General features: G+C 38.2%; 1 protein-coding gene across 1 annotated transcript in view; it reads right to left on the reverse strand.

Annotated features, from left to right (window-relative positions):
• The window catches only part of KDM4B (lysine demethylase 4B), a 314,929-nt gene that overhangs the window by 211,744 nt on the left and 82,827 nt on the right, over window positions 1-20,358 (reverse strand). The window contains exons 2-4 of the mRNA XM_044670970.1: window positions 14,168-14,333; window positions 5,383-5,558; window positions 2,112-2,226 (exon numbers count right to left, since the gene is read on the reverse strand). Of these exons, the coding sequence (XP_044526905.1) occupies window positions 2,112-2,226; window positions 5,383-5,558; window positions 14,168-14,308 (432 nt within the window). The 5' untranslated portion in view covers window positions 14,309-14,333. The remainder of the gene's footprint in view (window positions 1-2,111; window positions 2,227-5,382; window positions 5,559-14,167; window positions 14,334-20,358) is intronic.

Raw genomic sequence — 20,358 nt, forward strand, 5'->3', positions numbered from 1 at the left:
AGTGATAGAATGACCACTCAGGAAGGTACTTGTTATTGAACCCTCTTTTATCTATAGGTAGGGAAAGGATAACAAGGTCAAGGATTGGGGATTGGAAACCCTATTGTTCTGTTATCTATTAAACTAATTAATAATCAGGACTGGAGGCTACTAAACTGGTGGAGGCTTAAGATCTTCACCTCTTTCTATCTCTGGCCAGACCTGGCCACAGCCAAGCCAGAGAATAGGGAAGGCTATTGCTGCAGATATACAGATGGTCTTTATTCTCTCAGCTCTCTCACCAATAGTGTTGATGGTTCACTAGCTCTCACAGTCTAGCCAGGAAATATTCGGGCTTATTCCTACTCTTTTCTTCTTCAACCACCCTTCAGCCACGCACTGCCCAGACAGAACCACAAAGGTTTGCACCAGTCTCAATTCAGAGGTCTGTGATCTCCAGTTCTGAACCTCTGAGTCCAGAGACGACCTTCAATGTAGCTCTCAAGGGTATATATAGGGTGGGGCTAACTGACGTTTGCCCCTGGCTCATGGCACCTGGGAACATTCCAAACTCTCAACTGCCATCCCTGTCAGTCAAGGTGGCATCCATCTCATCCCAGATTATGAATATAACACTACATACCTGTGGAACTTAACATGCTCTAGAACTTCTTCAAAATCCAAGATCATATCAGCCCTACAACTCACAATTCATCAGTCCCCACCTTCCCCTGGGAGTCTTCCCTCTGAATGGAGAGGATGGAGAGATGGAGAACTCCTCCAGAACCATCATTTAAAGACAACACCATTTCCCATCTGGCTGGACTCCCTCAGATTTCTCCAATAGCTTGTCTCTCCCCATCAGCCAGTAATCTCCCTTTCATCCTATTTTTGTATGTTGTCTCCCCCATTAGACTTTATAGTCTAATGCTCCTTGAAGGCAGGACCTGTCTTCTATATGTGTACCCAGAGTGTATAGGATGGTTTCTGGCACACAGTAGATGTTTCAAAAATGTTTACTGTGACCAAACATAATTCCAGAGGGCCATAAAGAGGATCCACTTACTGACAGAGAGGAGACTGAATGAAAACACAGAATGAAGCATACATTTTCCAACAAGGATGATGTGGGAATTTTCTTTGCTTGACTATGCATATTTGTTCCAAGGGTTTTGGTTTCCTTTTTTTGTTGTAGTTGAGGGGTAAGAGGGGTTGATGAAGAGAGAAAATAAATGCTTGTTAACTGGGGGAGGGATTTTTTTAAAGAGGGCAAAGGCAATGGAGAGAGGACAGAAATCAGCCTTCTATCTCAAGGAGTGAAAGGAGGGAAGGGAGGGACCTACATCATATCCTGAGTGGTATAACCTGAACTAATTTATAACTAACCAATTGGGAACTGTTATAAGGAAATAAGGAACTGAGCAGGAGCAGCTGCTGGAAAGACAGAAAAGCTGGAAGATTCCAGAATTCTAGGGAAGTGACAGTGTGAGCTTCTCCTAGGAGCAGTTAGAAATCTGGAGAGGTTGAGATAGTGTCTGATCTCCTTGGGTGGACTTTGTTATAGATTGACTAGTCAGTCTCCCTCTCTTGTGGTTGTCCTTCTGATACAACTACTTGTGTTCCTGTGTGTATCCAGTTGCTTCTGACTGACAGATATTCCTACAGAGCTGCTAGAGACATCTAAAGCCATATGTCAGTGAGATCCTTTCCCTTTGATCTCTGATTACCCTCCAATCTTTCCATCTCTATTCACCATTTAAAGGGAAAATTTGGTTAGTGAGGATTATTTATTGTAGGAATTGGAACTTATAGGTAGAGAGGTTATTGATAGAGCAGATAACAAGTGAATTTGGTGAGAGGTTTCTTTATAGTCTTTAGTTAGATCATCCTAATTCCCTTCCCTTCCTTCTTTTACTTAAACCCATTTGGGTATCCTGTCAAATTTATCCTGCTAGCCTTCCCAAACCCTGAGATACTTCTGATTACTGGCCCTAACAAGCATTCCTTGACTATCTGAAATCCTCTATACCACCAAGTATCATTTAGATACGTATTTTAGAACCTATCTTAAAAACCAAGCCCACCTATTCAGTGGGTTAAGCTATTGGGAATGATTTATATAACACACTTACTGCATCATATAAAGAACCACTGATATCAGCTCCATAGATCGGTGATACAAAAGTCAGGTTCTTCCAGTATTTACGCTCCAGATCTTCAAAGTCTTGGTGTCGAGGAGTACAATACCTAATGAAATAGAACCAATGAGAGTCATCAAGCCTAAAAGTTATCCCAGTCTTCAAAACCATCCATCTTTGACATTCATTCCCACATAAGCTGTTCAAAGTAACCCTTAAAGAATCTCTAAGATGGGGCAGCTGGGTAGCTCAGTGGAGTGAGAGTCAGGCCAGGAGACAGGAGGTCCTAGGTTCAAACCCGGCCTCAGCCACGTCCCAGCTGTGTGACCCTGGGCAAGTCACTTGACCCCCATTGCCCACCCTTACCACTCTTCCACCTATGAGACAATACACCGAAGTACAAGGGTTTAAAAAAAAAAAAAAGAATCTGTAAGCTGAACTTGCAATTTACTGCCCCAAAATGCTTCAATTCTCCCCAACAAAGGTACCATCATGTCCTATCAGAGGATTCTCTTGCCTGCTAGCAGATAGACTAACAAGCAAGACCAGACCACAGCCTATAGTCTCTGGCAGAATCAGCCATTGAATCTTATACCACAGAGGCCTTATGAAGCAAAAAAGTTTATATGCTGATGCTGCTATTTAGAAACCCTGACAAATCACTTGGTCTCTTAAGGACTCTATTGGCTCATCTGTATGATGAAGGGTTAGATGAGAAGAATTCAAAAAGCCCCTTCCAGTACTAAATCCTATGGTCTTATGACCTAGGTAAAGTTACCAACCAGCACAAGAAACCCTTGCACAGCATCACTGACAAGTTATCAAGCTTTTCCCTGAACCAGTGATTCCCAAAGTGGGCGCTACCGCCCCCTGGTGGGTGCTGCAGTGATGGGGGGTGGGGGGTGGCGCGTGGTGATGGCCACAGGTGCATTTATCTTTCCTATTAATTGCTATTAAAATTTTTTAAAAATTAATTTCCAGGGGGCTAAGTAATATTTTTTTCTGGAAAGGGGGCGTTAGGCCAAAAAAGTTTGGGAACCACTGCCCTGAACATTTCCAATGATGGAGAACTCATTTATTTTTCAAAGCTGTCTGCTCTATCATTCAAAGTAAATAAACCATGTTGGTAGCTCTAGTTACTAGAAAGTTCCTTGTATAGGGCTGAAATCTGCTTCACATCCATCAGGTTAACCTCTCCCCTTTGCAGCTATACAACATCTGCTCTCTTTTTACATGATACACCTTCAAATATCTGAATACAGAATTGATTTGGTTCAATCTTGTTATGATGAAGAACCCTGGTCAGAGAAATGAAACACAAATTTATGAATTCTAAGGTCCCCTCTTTTCCTATGATTTAGTCATCTCTACCAAGTTCTATTAAGTACATCAACATGTAGAAATGTATCTCCTTTTTCAAAGACTATGCCAACAGAGCAAAAGTTCTGCCAGTCCCACAAGCTGAAAACATTTTGAATGCCAGGAAACAGGATTTTCTCCCTGTCACAAGAAGACCAGCCTGGATAAATACAGAGTGATTCATCACTAGGAAAAATGACTAGGAAGATAAGGAATTCCCCACAAATCTTCTTTCCCTTTACCCCACCACCACCAAATCATAAACAACATCTACTAAGAAGGGCTCACGTTGATGAAATCATAAATCTTTTTCAATAGGAGTACAATTATTGAGCCAGGCTTGCCAAAAGTACTTTCATAGGCAAGGAAGAAAACTATCATCATCCAAAATCAAAAATCTTGGAAAGACCTGAGAGATGATCTATCATAACTTCCCACTTCACAGTCAGTTCCACAACATCCTGACAAATTGCCACTCAGCCTCTATCCAGTGTGCTGGAAAGTGCTGAGTATTAAAGACAAATAATAGCAAAAATTATTAACATAAATGCCCAATTATTAAGGGTATAATACACTATCTCTTGGGAATAATAATCCTGGCATATCATTCCAGGATGATGATAACTCTAACATTAATATAATGCCTACTCATATGTCAGGCACTATACTAAGCACAGGTTCAGAATTCAAGTCTCACAGCTTCAAGCTGGCCACTGCAACAAAGCAGCTAACCAGCTGGCAAATAATGGAAGCATAGACTATTTTGTAGGTCTCCTAACCAATATCATTTGGATTTACTGGTAAAGCTCTGACTACTATGACCAAGTAAAAAAAAGTACTGAATTTGGAGTCAAAAGAAAAGACTTGGGTTCAAATCCTGCCTCTGCTATTTACTTGATATATAATCTTAAGTCATTTAAGTTCACTGGGCATCAATTTCCCATCTATCAAGGAGAAAACTGGACTAGACTTCTAAGGTCCAATCGAACCCTAAATCCTATGACTACTCTCTGAGCCAGTTAAAATATCCTTCTAGTCAAGCTCTGAGACACTTCCAGTAAGGAGTTGAGTAAAGCTGGGCCTACCAACAGCATCCCCTTTTGCTCCCCTCTTCCATGAGTTCAAAGCTTTAGGGAAATGGAAAGTCCTGGGACCTCAAGTTCTCTGAAAGCTCTTCATACACTTGAAATCCATTACTAATATCTCACAATTCTTATCTTTAAATCTTTAAATCTCATTTTCTCTGTCACCTCTTCATTCTTTTAATCATTTAGTCATTTTCATCACTCTTTCTCAAAACCATTTCCAAGTTATCTGCATTCTTCTAAAAATGGAAATTTGACAAAGGGTTTTCAAATTAGTCAGTTGTGTAGTAGGTGCTAAGCATGAATTGGAAGAGGATTCTGCCTCCCAACAGTACTCTCCTTATTCTGACTAGGGAAAAATGTCAATCTGAATAAACACAAAACCAGTTCTAGCTCCACCGTAGACCTTCTGTACAACCTGGAAAAAATGCTTTCCTTCTCTCTGTCTCAGTTTTTCCAGCTATAAGAGATAATAAGATCATACATCTTGGGCCTAAAAGGACCTCAAAGGTCACCTAAATCCAACCACCTCATTTTATAGATGAGGAAATTGAGGTCTAGATTAAGTAACTTTTCCAGAGACACACAGTAAGCATCAGATGTGGAGTTTGAATTCTGGAGCTAGTAATATTTTCACTGCTGCATTATTTCTCATCCCATCCAGCCCTAAAATTTGGAAATTTATGTTCAGATAATGGAGACAAAACTAGTTAATCATCCACCCAATCTTATTTGGCTAGACAGCCATAATGCAAGGTCACTATTTCCTTGCTACCCAATAAAAGGGGAAATGCCAGTGTTGATCATAATGGTAAACATACTTCTCACTGTTGGCCAAACGCCGATAATCTCCCACTGTCATGGGTTTCTTCTGTATGTTATACTGGGTAAATAAACCGGATTGTCCTGTCACCACCTGCTGAATGGGAGCTGGGATCACCATGTCATCAATGTCATCATAAGTTTTCCTAGGTTTCCACTCCTTGGGTGGGATTACCTAAAAGAGGCAAAAGACAATGTCAAAAAAGATGAAAGGTGTAGAAATGATGTTACCCTAAACAGAAGAGCAAATAATCATCAGTTTTTTCACATCTGAAAATCAATAAACATTTATTGAGTACCTACTTTGTTCTAGGCAATGTACTAAGACACTAGTGATACAAAAAAGGGCCAAAGTCCTTGTTCTCAAAGAGCTCACGATCTAAGGGGGGAGACAATATGCAAAAAAATATGTACAAACAAGTAATATACAGAATAAATAAATGGTTAACTGAGGGAAGGAAGGCACTGGAATTATGAAGGATTGGGAAAGGTTTCCTGTAAAAAATGGGATTTTAGCTGGAACTTGAAGGAAACTAGGAGACAAAGATGACAAAGAAGAGCATCTCGGGTACGGGGGCATGTCTTGTTCATATAACAGCCAAGTGGCCAGTGTCAATGAATCAAAGAGTACATGAGGGCACGTAGGTGGCTCAGTGAATAGAGAATCAGGTCTCAAGTGAGGAATATCTCAGTTCAAATCTGGCCTTAGATACTTCCTAGCTGCATGACTGTTGGGCAAGACACTTAACTACAATGGCCTAGCCTTCACCAATCTTCTTTCTGCCTTGAAATAAACATTTAGTATCGATTCTAAGACAGAAGGGTAAAGGTTAAAAAAAATTTTTTTAAGAGTACACAACAAAATAAGGCTTAAGAAGATTAGAAAGCAGAAGAGAACTAGATTATAAAAGACTCTGAATGCCAGACAGTTAGTATTGAAAGTAATACCTAAAAAAAAAAAAAAAAAAAACAGTGTATCACGTGTTAAATAATAGCCTATCTTCAGAGATAAAAAGCAACAGAAAAACTGTTCACTGGGGAACTAGAAAAGTTCTAGGCCAGAAATCTAACATATGCCCACAAGAAGAGGGGGGAAAGCCACTTTTCCAACATCATTCTGTGTGTCTGTGGCCTCCTCAAATGGATCGTTGTAGGATGGAACCTTATCTAGTACTTCATTCATGCCTAGGATAGAAGCTAGGCATATAGTAAATGCTTAAATAACCTGCCAAAGATAATGGGTTTGCTTAAAAGTACCCTGAATTAAATTTACTACAAAACAAGCATTTGTTACACACCTACTTTGTGCAGGCCTTTTCAGGTGCTAAGGGAAAAAGCAAAGATGAATAAAACATTATCCTTGACCTTAAGAAGTTTATAATCTAGTAAGTGGCAAAATATTATAGATATAGGTATTATCAACATCATAATCAACTGCTTTAAAAGAGCTACCATTTCCCAATTCTGTCATCTAAAATACCCCCTAAATATAAATATACTCCATGACATTATCTTGACTCTCAATTCTCTCTCCTCTCCCCGCCCCATCCTCCCTTCTTCTCCCTCTCCCTCCTCTTTCAACGATCCCATAAGCTCCCATGGGCTTAATCATCATCATCTCTATGCAGATGACTCCCAGCTTTCTATCTATCCAGTCCTAAGTCTCTCTCTTTAGTTCTAACCCTAATCACTAAATGACTGCTAAACATTTCAAATTTAAAAACCTGTACACTTCTCAAAGTCAACATGTATTAAATAAAACTCATCTCTCTCTATCCCAAGCCAGTTCTCTTCAGAACCTCCCTATTTTTGTTAAGGGTACTACCATCTTTCCAGTCTTTCAGGTATCCAATCTTGGTGCCATTCTGGTCTCTTTGCTCACCCAATGCTCCAATCATTTGCCAGATTTTCTCATTTCTACCAACATAAAATCTCTTCCATATATTGCCCTCTTCCTTTCACAGCTACCATCATAGTTTGGAGCCTCACCACTTCCTGCCTTGGCTATTCCAATAACTCCCTACTGGCCTTCTTGTCTCAAGTTTCTCCCCTCAGATCCATCTTCTACAAGGCTGCTAAAATGATTTTCCTAAAGTTCGGATCTGACTATACCACAGTTTTATTTAATGAACTCCAATGTTTCCTATAACATCTAGGACTGAATGCTTGGCATTTAAAGATCATTACCACCAGCCCCATTACACATTATTCCCTTTCACTCACTCTTGAATCCAAACTGGCCTTCTGGCTGTTACTCACATGTAACACTATAACTCCCTATCTCTATGCCTTAGCACTGGTTGCTTACCATGCCTGGAACATGCGCCCTCCTTACCACTTCTTGGAATTACCAATTTCCTTGAAGATCCACCTCAAACGTCACCTTTCCTGGTCACCTCTCCTTCAGCTGCTGGGACCTATACCCGCACATACGTATTCATTCTCTCTCTCTCTCTCTCTCTCTCTCTCTCACACACACACACACACACACACATTTTTCTTGTATCTTCCTTGTATGTGTTCTGTATATATGCATTCCTATTATCTCCTCCATTAAATCAAAAGCTTCACAAGGGCGGACTTTCACTTTTCTCTTTCCATCCCTAGTATCCCATAGAATGTTGGGTCATCTAAAAAGTGCTAACAAAAGCTTACTGACAGCTCACATTTCTATGGAGCTATTTTACAAAATGCTTTTCTCATATCTACTTAAAGATAAGCAAGTATAATTTATTATCATCTCCTTCCATAGAAAAGGAAACAAGATTCAGGCAAGTGAAATTAATCACCTTAGGGTACAAAGATAGTAAATGATGGAATCAAGTCTTGAACCTAGATCTTAGGATTCGCAAGACCAGTATTTGTTTCTACTATTCCAAATTGCTTCTCTCATTATTAATCATATACTTTATCTCAAAATTCTCATTATAAAATTTGTTAAATCACAGGATAATGGGTTTAGAACTAGAAGGGACCCTTAGGTTTAGAACTAGAAGGGACCCTAGTCTCATATTACTAATGAGAAGATTAGAGACACAGGGAGGTTCGATGACTTACTAAAGATCACACAAGTGATCAATAAATGGCAAAGCAAGACGTGGATCCCAGATCCTTTCTGCTCCTTTTTTTGCATTTATGCATAAAGTATGACCACAAAGTAGGAAGAGATACATGAAGACTAAGGAGGAAGCATTCCTCTAGCCTCTTAGTAGAGGTAGTAGAGTGAAAGAATGAAGTACAAAATGAAACATAGACAGGTCTGCTGGTACACATGTTAAACGTTTGTTTGCCTCTAACTTGTTACAAATGAGGTTCTAGAAGGATTCAAGGGAATCTTTAGAAAATAAGTGAGTTTTTTTTTAAGGTACATCATAGTGAAACTTAAAAACAAAGGAGAAAAAAATATGCTATACTTGAAATGTCTATCCAAGTCCCAAGTGTCACTTCCTAAGGCCCTGTGCATAGCACTTGACCTCTCTAAAACACAAATCATAATGATAGCATCTCTGCAGAGAAGGAAAGATCTTCTACCAACAGCTAACATAATGTTTAATGAAGTTAGAATGTAAAGTCTTTAAGGGAATCAGAGGAGATAAGTCTGCAAAAGTAAGTTAGAGCCACAATGGAAAGGGTTCTTTATTTTGTACCGGATGCCAGAACCCATCAAGCACAGGGAAGCTGGAAAGAAAGAAGGGAAGTACATCCTTCCTTTCTACAGCAAGGCATATCATCTGGTGTCCTGGCTGCAACACCTTCCCAAAGTTCCATAGTCTTCAAGCCTCTCTCTTTATGTTCCCTTCCAATGAATTTCACTAAATTCCAAAGAATTTAGCAGCTTAAGGATATTGAGTAATCTGGGACAAAACAATTTCAGCCATATGGTGGGATCAAAACACAATGCAAGGGGCCAAGAAGGAAGCAGGAAATTAAGAAGTGATGGTAGTCAAGGTAGATACTTTTACCATGAGTTTGAGTTTGGGACATTTTTCTTTTTACAAAATAAAGAAGATGTGGGATTATTTGCATAAGTTGTAGATAGAGCCAATACTCAAAGAGAAAACAAATATTAGATCAAGAGAATGATCAAAGGGTCAAATTCTCAGAAGATGAGTGAGGAATGGCTCAGACACACAGAAATTACCTTGAAAATAGGAAGGACTGTGTCTTTCTCAGAGGCTGAAGCAAAGGAGGAAACAGTGGGGAACCAAGAGGCAGAATTTTGACATGTGGATAAGAAAGAAGGCACTCACATCACACTGATTTTTCTCACCAACTGAGATCTGCTAAGGTATAGGAAGGGAAAAGGAGTGATGCCAGGAACTACAGTAAAAAGCACACTGACTCTGGCCAGAGGATTTAGGTCAAAATTTCACCTCAGACACTAACTACTTGTATGGCCTGGGGCAAGTCCTTATCCTTCAGTTGCCTCATCTGTAAGAGCAAATTGAATAGACTAGATAATTCTTGAAGTTCCTTCTAGCTCTAGCTTTATCAGGCTATTCTTAACATTGACTCCCTTGGAACTGATGCTTTTATTTGGGGGTGGACAGAGGTGGCAGAAGAGTGGATAAGTAGGTTTTTAGTTCACAAAATACTACTATGGGAAAAAGTATACTGAGGAAAGAGTATTGAGACAGTGGGAAAGTCAAACATTTTGCAGTCTAAATTTATGGAATGCCTCTACAGTGATTCAAATTCTTTCCCTCACCTCAAAGTATCTCGATACCTGCCTGGACCTCAAGTTTGCTCCTCGGAAGACTGAGAACATGGTGTAAGGGAAAGAGTACTGGCTGTGTAAATAGAATTAGCTCTAGCCCATTCATAGTCAAAACCCTACTCAACCTAGGCATAGAAATGATGTCACCCTCACCTTCCTTAGTGGGAAGGGGAGAAGAGTTACCCACAATAAGTAACAAATCAAGTACAAGGGACTGCCCTTTGGGCAGTCCAAATCAATGTAGAGACTGCCATTTGTCCACTTGAATTAGAGGTGGACCCACAGGAAGTGATGAAAGACACTATCTCTTTAAGTATGTTGGTTACTTCCTGTGGAGGCAGTTCCTGCTCTGAATTTGGTGCTGAAGGACCTCTCCTGAGACCACAGAACGCTTACACTCTGTATTGTCACATGGGTAAGTTAGGCTGACTTCCTTGGCCTACCTAGGCCGCTTCCAAACTCTGCCTTAAGCAGGCATTAGCCTATCTGGTTGCTAAGCCTTGAGGCTTGCAGCCTCATTTATTTAGCCTTTTAACCTTCTCTCTAGTCCATGCATTCACAGGCCTGAACTAGCCTCTCCCTTTTCTCTTTATTCCTATACTTTTACCTTCCTGATTGTAAATAAAGTGCCTTAACCCGATGCTGACTTGGGTCTGATTTAATTACGGAATCAACCTGAACTGTTGATTCCTGGCGGCCACACTTTAAATATATATCTATAAAATACCTAAATTTCCCTCTTACATGGCTCTGATGCCAGTTTATAAGCTCAAATGCTGACTCTGTTGCTGGCTCCATGGACAACCCTAAACAGCCCATTCTACCCCCCTTTATGAGGCAGCTAGATGGCTCAGTGCATAGACTTAGAGTCAGGAAAACCTGAGTTCAAACGTGACCTCAGACATTCACTAGCTGTGTGAATCTGGGCAAGTCATGGAACCTCAGTCTTAACCCACTGGGAAAGGGAATGGCAAACCACTCCAGTATCTTTGCCAAGAAAACTCCATGGATGATATGATGTGCTACGATACATAGGGTCACAGAAAAGTTGGACACAAATGAATAGCAACAAAAAGAGGAAGCTAAACCAAGTGGCTTCCAGGGATCCTTCTAGCTCTAGCTCTATGAACCTATGAACCAAAGTTTTTTTTTAATTTCTCATAAAGTTAGTCAAGTCATAATAATCAATGAAAAGGTTAGTTTCCAAGTGCCATCAAATTTAAATCTTTAAAAAATTTTTTTCAAAAATGCCTTCAAATTTCCACTACACTGTAAAATTTGTCAACCTATAAAGAAATGAAAAGAAATTCATATATAAAACAAAGAACTTCTACTATGAACATTTTTTAAAGAATTTACCAAATTTAACAGTGATAAAACTGTACCACTTATCCAAGTACTGTTCTGAACTGCCTTCTGTTCTCTTCTTAGCCCCCTTATTCACATCTCTTAAATAACATGTCCTAGAGCTTATATGTAAATGAAGCTTTGTATAAAAGTAACTCGTGGAAAAATCCTTGTAAAATGAGATTATGATAAAAAAAATTTACTCCATTATTATACAAGATCTTTATTAGATCTTTATTAGACAAGATCTTTATACTTTCTTAGGTATTACATATTTTTCTTAAGTCTATACCTATCAGGGTCAATTCAATTCAATAAACATTTCTTAAACAACTTGCATGTGTAAGAAGATCCTGCTTTCAAGGCACTTACGATGGAATAAAGATGATATGGCATGAATACAAATAAATATAATTTACCTGGGACAGGAATGGGTTCAGGGAAAGTTTCCTAAGAGGAAGCAGCAAGCAAATCCTTGAAGAAGAATTTCAGTAGTAAATAAAATTTATTCCAGGAATAACCCATACAAATACAAGAAGAAGGCAGGAGAGAAGTAAAGATTAGTAGTCCAGTTTGACCAAACACTGTGCCTTAAGGGAAGTAAGGCTAAAAAAGGCTGAAAAAAGATTCTGTGGGGATTTAAACACCAGATCAAGTGTATATTTTATCCTGGAGGCAAAAAGGAAGATACTGATATTTCAGAATAGGAGAGTGAAATGACTAGATTTCATTTACCCTTAAGCATAAGTGAGAGAGAAACTAATATAAAAGGTGACATAATAGCCTCCCTAACTGTTTTCTATTAGTTCAGGTGAGAGGTGATGAGAGCTTCCAATAGGATGGTAGCAATGTGAATCAAGAAGAGGATAAAGATGCAAGAGATATTAGAGAGGTAAGATCCATAGGATTTAACTATTTTTAGATTATATGAGATAAAGTGTGAAAGAAGAGACAAATATGACTCAGGTTTGAGCCTTGGTAACTGGGAGGATGTTGGTGCTATTCATTAACAGAAATAGATGATTTAGGGGCAGCTAAGTGTCTCAGTGGATAGAGAGCCAGTCCTGGAGATAAGAGGTCCTAGGTTCAAATGTGACCAGACAATCTAGCCCTACTACTCTTGCTACTTGGAAAAAATATTTAGTATAGATTCTAAGACTGACGGTAAGGTCTTTTAAAAAATAGATAACTTAGAAGCTGAGTCAGATGAGAGGAGAGATGATAAGTTTAGTTTGGGGAATGAGTTTGAGTTGAAGATATCTAGTAAGCAGCTGAAAATGTAGGACAAGAGTCTAAGAGATATACTGGGAATTCCCACAAAGACCAGGCAATTAATGCAAATAAGCAGCAAATACTAAAAGAAATGAGAATACACTGAATTTCCATTCCTATTTTCCTGCAATATCATTTCTTCCAAGTCTTAGGGCCTATAGGACACAACTTAAAAGATTAACTTTTAATCTAATTGCTTAGGAAAAGATCACTAATGAAGTCATATAAGAATGGCAGTCTTTAATGTGAAACCAAAGTATAACAATGAATTATCTGAGTTTTCTTGGAATAATGTGGATACTAGACTTTCTTATAGTCAGTTAACACAGATATGCCCAAAACCTTGCAAGGAAAGGAATAAATACAGCTGTATGGCAATTACTACAGCCTCATATATCCAAACTAATCAACTTATCAATTCTGCACTTTTGTCAACTTAAAGAGCCAGGGACCCTGCCTCTTTAGGCCTTTCACAATGAGAACACCATACTTTTGAAAATACCTATCTTATTAAACTTAGAGACTACCTACTGGGGCCTAACCTAACTAAATATGAAGAGTGCTTCATAAAATCATTTGTGTCCATCCTTTCCCTACTAAAATAAAATATTTCCACAAAAGTAAAGGTAGTTGACAGAGCTGTTTTAGCAGAAGTCTCCCTCTTACTGTCTTCTTATGCCCATCTCCTCATTTTTGGTCATTACAACCTCTCTAGACTTTCCCAATGATCCCTCTTACTAGACTTCTCATCCTTACCCTCTCTATTTCTTTGTACTGATGTCAGACTAACCTTCTTTATGCATAATAGATCTATTTATATCTCTGCATTACTCAGAGCTCTATACTATGGATACCTGTTACCTAACAAGGCAGATTCAAAATTCTTTGTCTTTAAAGCACATCACAATCAGGCACCAGTCTTCCTTTCCTTCTCTCCTATGGTTTTCCTTTCAGCCAAAAAGTATTCTGTTCCCTTATTATACACTACTTCCACAACTCCTCACCTCTGCATATGCTATTCCCTTTGTCAAAAAAGTACTTTCTCCCTTTATTCATCTATTGACTTCCTACCCATAATGGTCCTTTTTAAAGCCCAACTTTGATATAACCACCTTGAAATCTGATCCTCCTCAGTCAATAACAATTTCCTTTTCAAAATTCACAACAGATTTTGTTTTCTGTCTAATTCATTTATATTTAAGTTACCCTTTTTTTGTGTCATCTCCCCTCCTAGAATGCAGGCTTCACCAAAGACTATGTCTTTTTCTAAACTGTGTCTTGCCCAATGCTTTAAACATACATAGCAGGCATCTGGCACGTTAGACAATGAACTTTAAAGGAAAACAGAGATAAAATAGTCCCAAGATCTAAATGCTGAGACCACTTAATGAGCAGCTGGCAAGGAAAAAAACCAGTGGGGAAAATACCCATATAGGATTTTGGCTAACCTTAGCAAGTCCTGCTCTGTGAGCTCCTTGGGATTCAATGTAGGCCACATATTTCCCAAAGTCCTGAAATTCCTCAACTGTAGGGCGGAAGGTCATGATCTTACAGCTAGGGTTTTGTGGACTTGGATTCTCGGACCCCATGATTCCAAGTGGTTCAGTACCAAATCTGTGAGAAGAAAACAACATGAGTTAATAAAGGAAACATTTTAAAGTCGATTTCATCACTGAATCTTATAAGACCTTCCTAAAAATAACACAAAACTAATGGAGAAAATAAGTAATAGAGTCAAGCTTGTATAATGAAAGAAAATATTAAAGATTAATTCATTTCAATTGAAGAACAAAGGACACAAGACACCAAAATGACTTGATATGAATTAAAAATAGAAAACCTCCTAATTTAAAAAGATACGTGTTTTTAGTACACTCTGACAGTCAAAAGCATTCTCAGAAATAAGGCTTTCATAGCATACACTTATGCTCAGGTCATTATCTTGAAATCAATAGCCTTCAGGCACTTCTTAATTGGATTTTGGCAGGAGATAGTATCACTAGCCACAGTGGAAAGGCAGATGGTCTTTTGTGTATGTCTTAATTTCTTCCTACAAATTATCCACCATAATCTATTCAGGGCACACTGGATTCTGCCAGTCCTCACAACTGTTTTCTACCTAATGGTTTGTTTATTTAACTGGTAGCTGCTGTTCTAGGGGCTAATAGCATTTCAAAAGAGCATTTGGAAAACTAATTAACCTAGGACCTATTCAGTAAACACTGGTGATTTGGTCAGGCTCAAAATATCTCCTAATACAGTAACAGTCAAATATAAACAAGTCAGTAGATTTGAAAATGGAAGAGTCAATGGAGGAATGATCTACTTCACATCATCATAACATCAAATTTTAGAAGAATAGAAAGAGCTATTATTACCTAGGAATTAGAAGGTCTGGCTAGGTTTTAGTCCTGACTTTCCCGTGGGTGGCTAGGTGATCTCCAGCAAGTCATTTTACTTCTGAATCTGTTTCTTCATCTGTAAGAGTGGTTTCCCTCACTCCAACTCCTTTCTCAAATAAATGCCAATGGGATTTTCCTCCCCGACTCAATGAAATCCAATGGCTCCTTATTATCTCTCCAATAAAATGGAAACTCCTCTATTTGGCTTTTAAAGGATCTGTACAACCTGTTGCCAGCCTAACTTTCCAACTTCCTTATGCATACTTCCCTTTTAGCTCCCATCTAAGCCAAACTAGTCTTCTCTTTGCTGTGACTTCCAAGCCTGAAATGCTTTCCTCTCCTCCCTGAATCCCTTACTTCCTTTAAGACTCAGCTCAAGAATCACTTTCTATAGGAAGGCTTTTCTGGCTACCACCTCTGCCCCAACTGCTATTGTCCAACCTTTTAACTACTTTGCATTTATTCTGTACATATTCTGTATATACTTATATGCAATGCTGTTTCCCCCAAAAAAGAATATCTAGGTCCCTAGAAAGTAGACACTGCTGCAACATAGTAGATTTTAATAAATGCTTGATTAACTGACCTGAAAAAGAGACACCTTCTCCCCTACCTACAATCACAGGGGGTCATGAAAATAAAATTAAATAATGCATCTGAAAATGCTGTGGTAACAGTAAAATTCTTCACAAATGTGAGGAATTAAATTATTTTTATTGACACTGAAGGACTTGGTCTACATGTAGAGACAATATATAACTGAATTCCTCTATCTTGGTAGAAATTAGGGGCTTGTGTGTATATACACACATACATATATATAAATGCTAGAAAAAGGTTTATGAATATTCAATTGGGGGGGGCAGTTAAATCCAGACTTTCTAGCACTAAAATAAAAATGACTTGAATGTCACCAATGAAACTAACAAAAATCGAGAAGTTTTTTAGACTTTTTAAATCAACTTTAGTGAAATTAAAATCGTAATTATCTATTAAGTTCTTTTTTTTAGTTGCAATGGAAAAATTATTCTTTATTCAAAGCAATCCTATCTATGAAAGAAAGGGGGGGAAATTCAACCCAAGGCTTATGCAAATCAGAAGGGAACATGTCTCATATTTCCTCTATTTGGACTGGTTAGTTTACAACCCCAAGGACTTTCCCATAGAATAGTCACTAGAGGGCATCATGTTTCTTCTAAACTAATTGGTGTTCTAGACTAAAAAGAACAGAAAGGGTATTTTTACTTAAAGAGCTTCTTGAACAGAAACTTGGGGAGAAAGGCCCTATGACAGAATATATTTTTATGTACAGGTAGCACCATTTCTAAGCACTCATTTCCAAAACAATGGCTTTCACCAGAGAAAGCCTCAGAACAGAACAGAGGGGTTAGTCCAGCAATTCTGAAGAAATTAGTTGAAATTTTGCCCTTTTAAATCAATAAACACTTTTTAAAGCATCCCCAATGTGCAGGGCACTGCTAGATGCTGGGAGTAAAATGAAAAAATGTCAACCCCCAACTGCTAAGATCTTAATGTCTAAATGTGCTGAAAAATAATATGAGGTTTTAGAGTCTATAAAGCTCGTTCCTCACAATAACCCTAGTAAGTTAGTCAAGTACTAACCCTATTTTACAGATTGGAAAATGGGCTCAAAACAGTGAAATGACTTGCCCAAAGTGACTCAATGAACCCAGATCTCCCAACTTCCAAGAAAGGGAATAAGCATTTCTATAGTGCTTGCTTATGAATATGATCTCATTTAATCTTCACAACAACCCTGAAAGGAAAGTGACTTTGATTATCTACATTTTTTTAAGTTGAATAAACTGAGGCTAAGGGTAAATAACGTGCCCAAGGTCCCACAGAATAAGTACATGTCTGTAGCCACTTTTTGAACTCAGCTCTTTCTTGACTCCAAGCCCACCACTTTACCACCATCAATGTCACATACACACTTGTGTGTATGATTACATATACATATACATATAGAAATACACATAGACAGTCATACATACACATATCTAAAATTATCATCAATTGTATACTATGTAAATATCAAAACCCAATTATTTATTAAAGACTTACTATCTGCCAAGACCTGTGCTAAGTGCTGGGCATACAAGAACAAAAAATGAAAACAGTCCTTGTTCTCAAGAAGTATATAGTCTTGAGAATGTGTAAGGTGAAGAGATAATATGTATGTACAAAATGCATAGAAGGCAAATATGAGGAATGGGAGAGCACTAACAGCTGGAGACAAGTCTTTTTACAAGAAAGAAATATGACAAGTGAAAAGGCCAGATGACTAAACTAAGAAACCAAAGGCCTGAACAAAAAGAGTTAGGGTGAAGATTATCAGTGGTTTCGTGGACTGCAAGCTCAGCCTAGTTAAAACTGTGACAAAGCATCCCATAAAGCAATGTGAAGGGGGCAACTGGGTAGCTCAGTGGATTGAGAGCCAGGCCTAGAGACGGGATATCCTAGGTTCAAATCTGACCTCAGACACTTCCCAGCCATGTGACCCTGGGCAAGTCACTTGACCCCCATTGCCTACCCTTACCACTCTTCTGCCTTGGAGCCAATACATAGTATTGACTCCAAGATGGAAGGCAAAGATTAAAAAAATAAGTTTAAAAAAAAAAAAAAAGCAATGTGAGCTTAGGTCTGCAATCACTAACACTTAGTATTTCTCAGACAGAAGTGGATCTCTAGGCGTTGTAAGTCAAAGCTCAAACCTCACTGTTGTCACCAAAGTCTTCAGCCCCCATCTCAATTCTCTCAGCTGTACTGGCAAGTAAGCAGGATGGGTTGGAATGTGGATCTGTTCTGATGTCTCACAAAAGCTTAGCACTCCTATGATAGCAAGTGGATCACCACTGAGAAGTTCAATGCCAAGGAGCAAAAAATGCCCAGTTCAGCATGCCAACTTTTTTAAAAACTTTTTGGTCTTATATCATCTTCATTAGCAACTGACCATACTCCTCCCTCCCTTCCCTTTACCAAACCAATTACCACTTCAATGGCATCTGACAGTCTATGTGGCATTTCACTCACAGTCTCCCCCCACTGGCAAAGAAGGGAGGGATATGTATTTTCAAAGGCTAGACTTCTTGGTCATTCTCCTAACACCGCCTTCTGCTTTGGGTTTGTTTGGGCTCTCTTGCTCTTTCTATATAGGGAGCTCTAGTCACTGTGTATCCTGTTTTTTTATTTATCTTACTTTGTTCCTAGCAGGTAAACTTGTACAAAAAGATCACAGTCACAGCTCACTAAAAGCTCCTTAGAAGCCATGAATTGTATATGGTATTCACGAATTTTATATGGTATGTGGTTAATAAGAAGGATCTGTTTCCCAGAAATGAGAAAGATCTGAAGTTATAAAACTACCTACTATGATTTGCATTTGTACTGTCAAACTCAAAGAGAAGCAAAAGGGGAACCACAAATCTATATATGAAGATCCCTGCAGGCCAGATATTGATTGTCAGTTTAAAAATACAATGTTACCTATGTTTTATACTATTTTTATTTCTTGTTAAATATTTCCCAATTACATTTTAATCTAGTTATTGGGATGCACTGGAGAATGTTGGCCAAAAGTCCAAAACTTCTAATTTAGATAGTACCTCTACTACTTCACTTCTACAGGGCTTCAAAGATTTATATTTTAAAAATCATCCTTTGAGGTGGGAAACACAAGTATTACTAGTCCCATTTTATAGATAAGAAAACTAAAGCCCACAGAGCTTAAGTAACTGGCCCAAAGTCACAAAGCATTTGACAGAGTTCAACCTTGAACCTAGATCTTTAGACTCAAAGGCTAACACTCTTCCCACTACAATACACTTCCTACTTCTTAGGCAGTTCAATTTAACAACACATTCAAACATTATTAAGTACCTATATGATGTCAAGGACTCAATTAGGCAAGGTAAGCAAGAAATAAAAAGGTTAAGCTAAATACAGTTCTTATCCTCATAAGGATTCTAAATCTTACCAAAGCGCCATACAAACACTTAAAAAAACCAACTAAAATAGCTACTACTTCTATTGCTTGAAAGTTTACAAACTTTCATCATTCCTCATAGTAATAAGAGGAAGACAGTCCATTTTACAGATGAGGCAATGCTGCTTAACAAATACATGGGGTTAGTGTAAGACCTTCAAAATGCAGAATACAATGTTAAAGCTAAAGGAGTCACTGGAAATACAATAACATTTTTATGCAGATTAAAAAACTGGTTATAAATAAAATGGCTTTTGATAAAATGAAAAATGTTACAACACATTCACATGCTACCAGAGTCATTTTTAAACAAACAATACTTGAAATTTAATTTCTAAATTGACTATACTTGAAATCTTCTTTTTAAACACTTTGCTATGGAATTTCCTATTAGGCAAGTCAAGAGAATTAGTAGTACAGGCAAGTATTGACCAGAAAGTCCTCATTATTAACACCCTATAATCTGGCTCCCTAGCCAGAGCAGTTTTAACAATTTTGTGTCTACCTTTCCCATCAAAAATGGCAACCAGCAATGTACCCTTTACAGTGCCTGAACTATGTAAGCTTTCTCAAAAAGTATGATATATCATTTTGGAGGAAGTGTGGAATATCTGAAAACAAAGTCTGGAATCAAAGAGTATGAGTTCAAATCCTTCCACCTACCCATTCAAATGACTTGAAAAGTCACTTAAATTAGCACCTCCATCTGTAAAATGAAGTATTTGGCTTATGTTGAAGTCTAAAGTTCCTTCCAACTCTAAAACATTAATCCTAGTAGGGAGGGGTTATCAGCAAGGTATATTTTTTATTTAATAGGCTTGTTAAAAATGTAAGGTTTTTTTTTAAAGTAGCACTAAGTTCATTAATTAGTTTTGTTATTAAAGAAAAGTTCCAATTTAGGGCAAGAGGAGGAGCATAAACTGCCCAATTTGGGGGAAAATATATCAAATATATAAAAACAATGCTTAATATTTCTTAGCAGTTCCTAACCACCCAAGGGTAAAAACTGTTTTCAAATGGCTCTTATGAAGTAAATGAATTTGAGAAGCTGGTCATACAAAGTTCCTCCATCTAAGTTATATATGTGTTTAAAGGATGAAATCCAAGAGAGCTATTTGTAAAGACAACAGACTCAAGCTTCTTTCTGTGGGAAGTCCATGTCTATACCACTTCATGCAAACCCTTATGAAAAGGTCTAAAAGGTCCATCTGTTCCTAGGAATTAGAAAAGC

The sequence above is a fragment of the Gracilinanus agilis genome, chromosome 1, assembly GCF_016433145.1.
Source record: "Gracilinanus agilis isolate LMUSP501 chromosome 1, AgileGrace, whole genome shotgun sequence".
NCBI lineage: Eukaryota > Metazoa > Chordata > Mammalia > Didelphimorphia > Didelphidae > Gracilinanus > Gracilinanus agilis.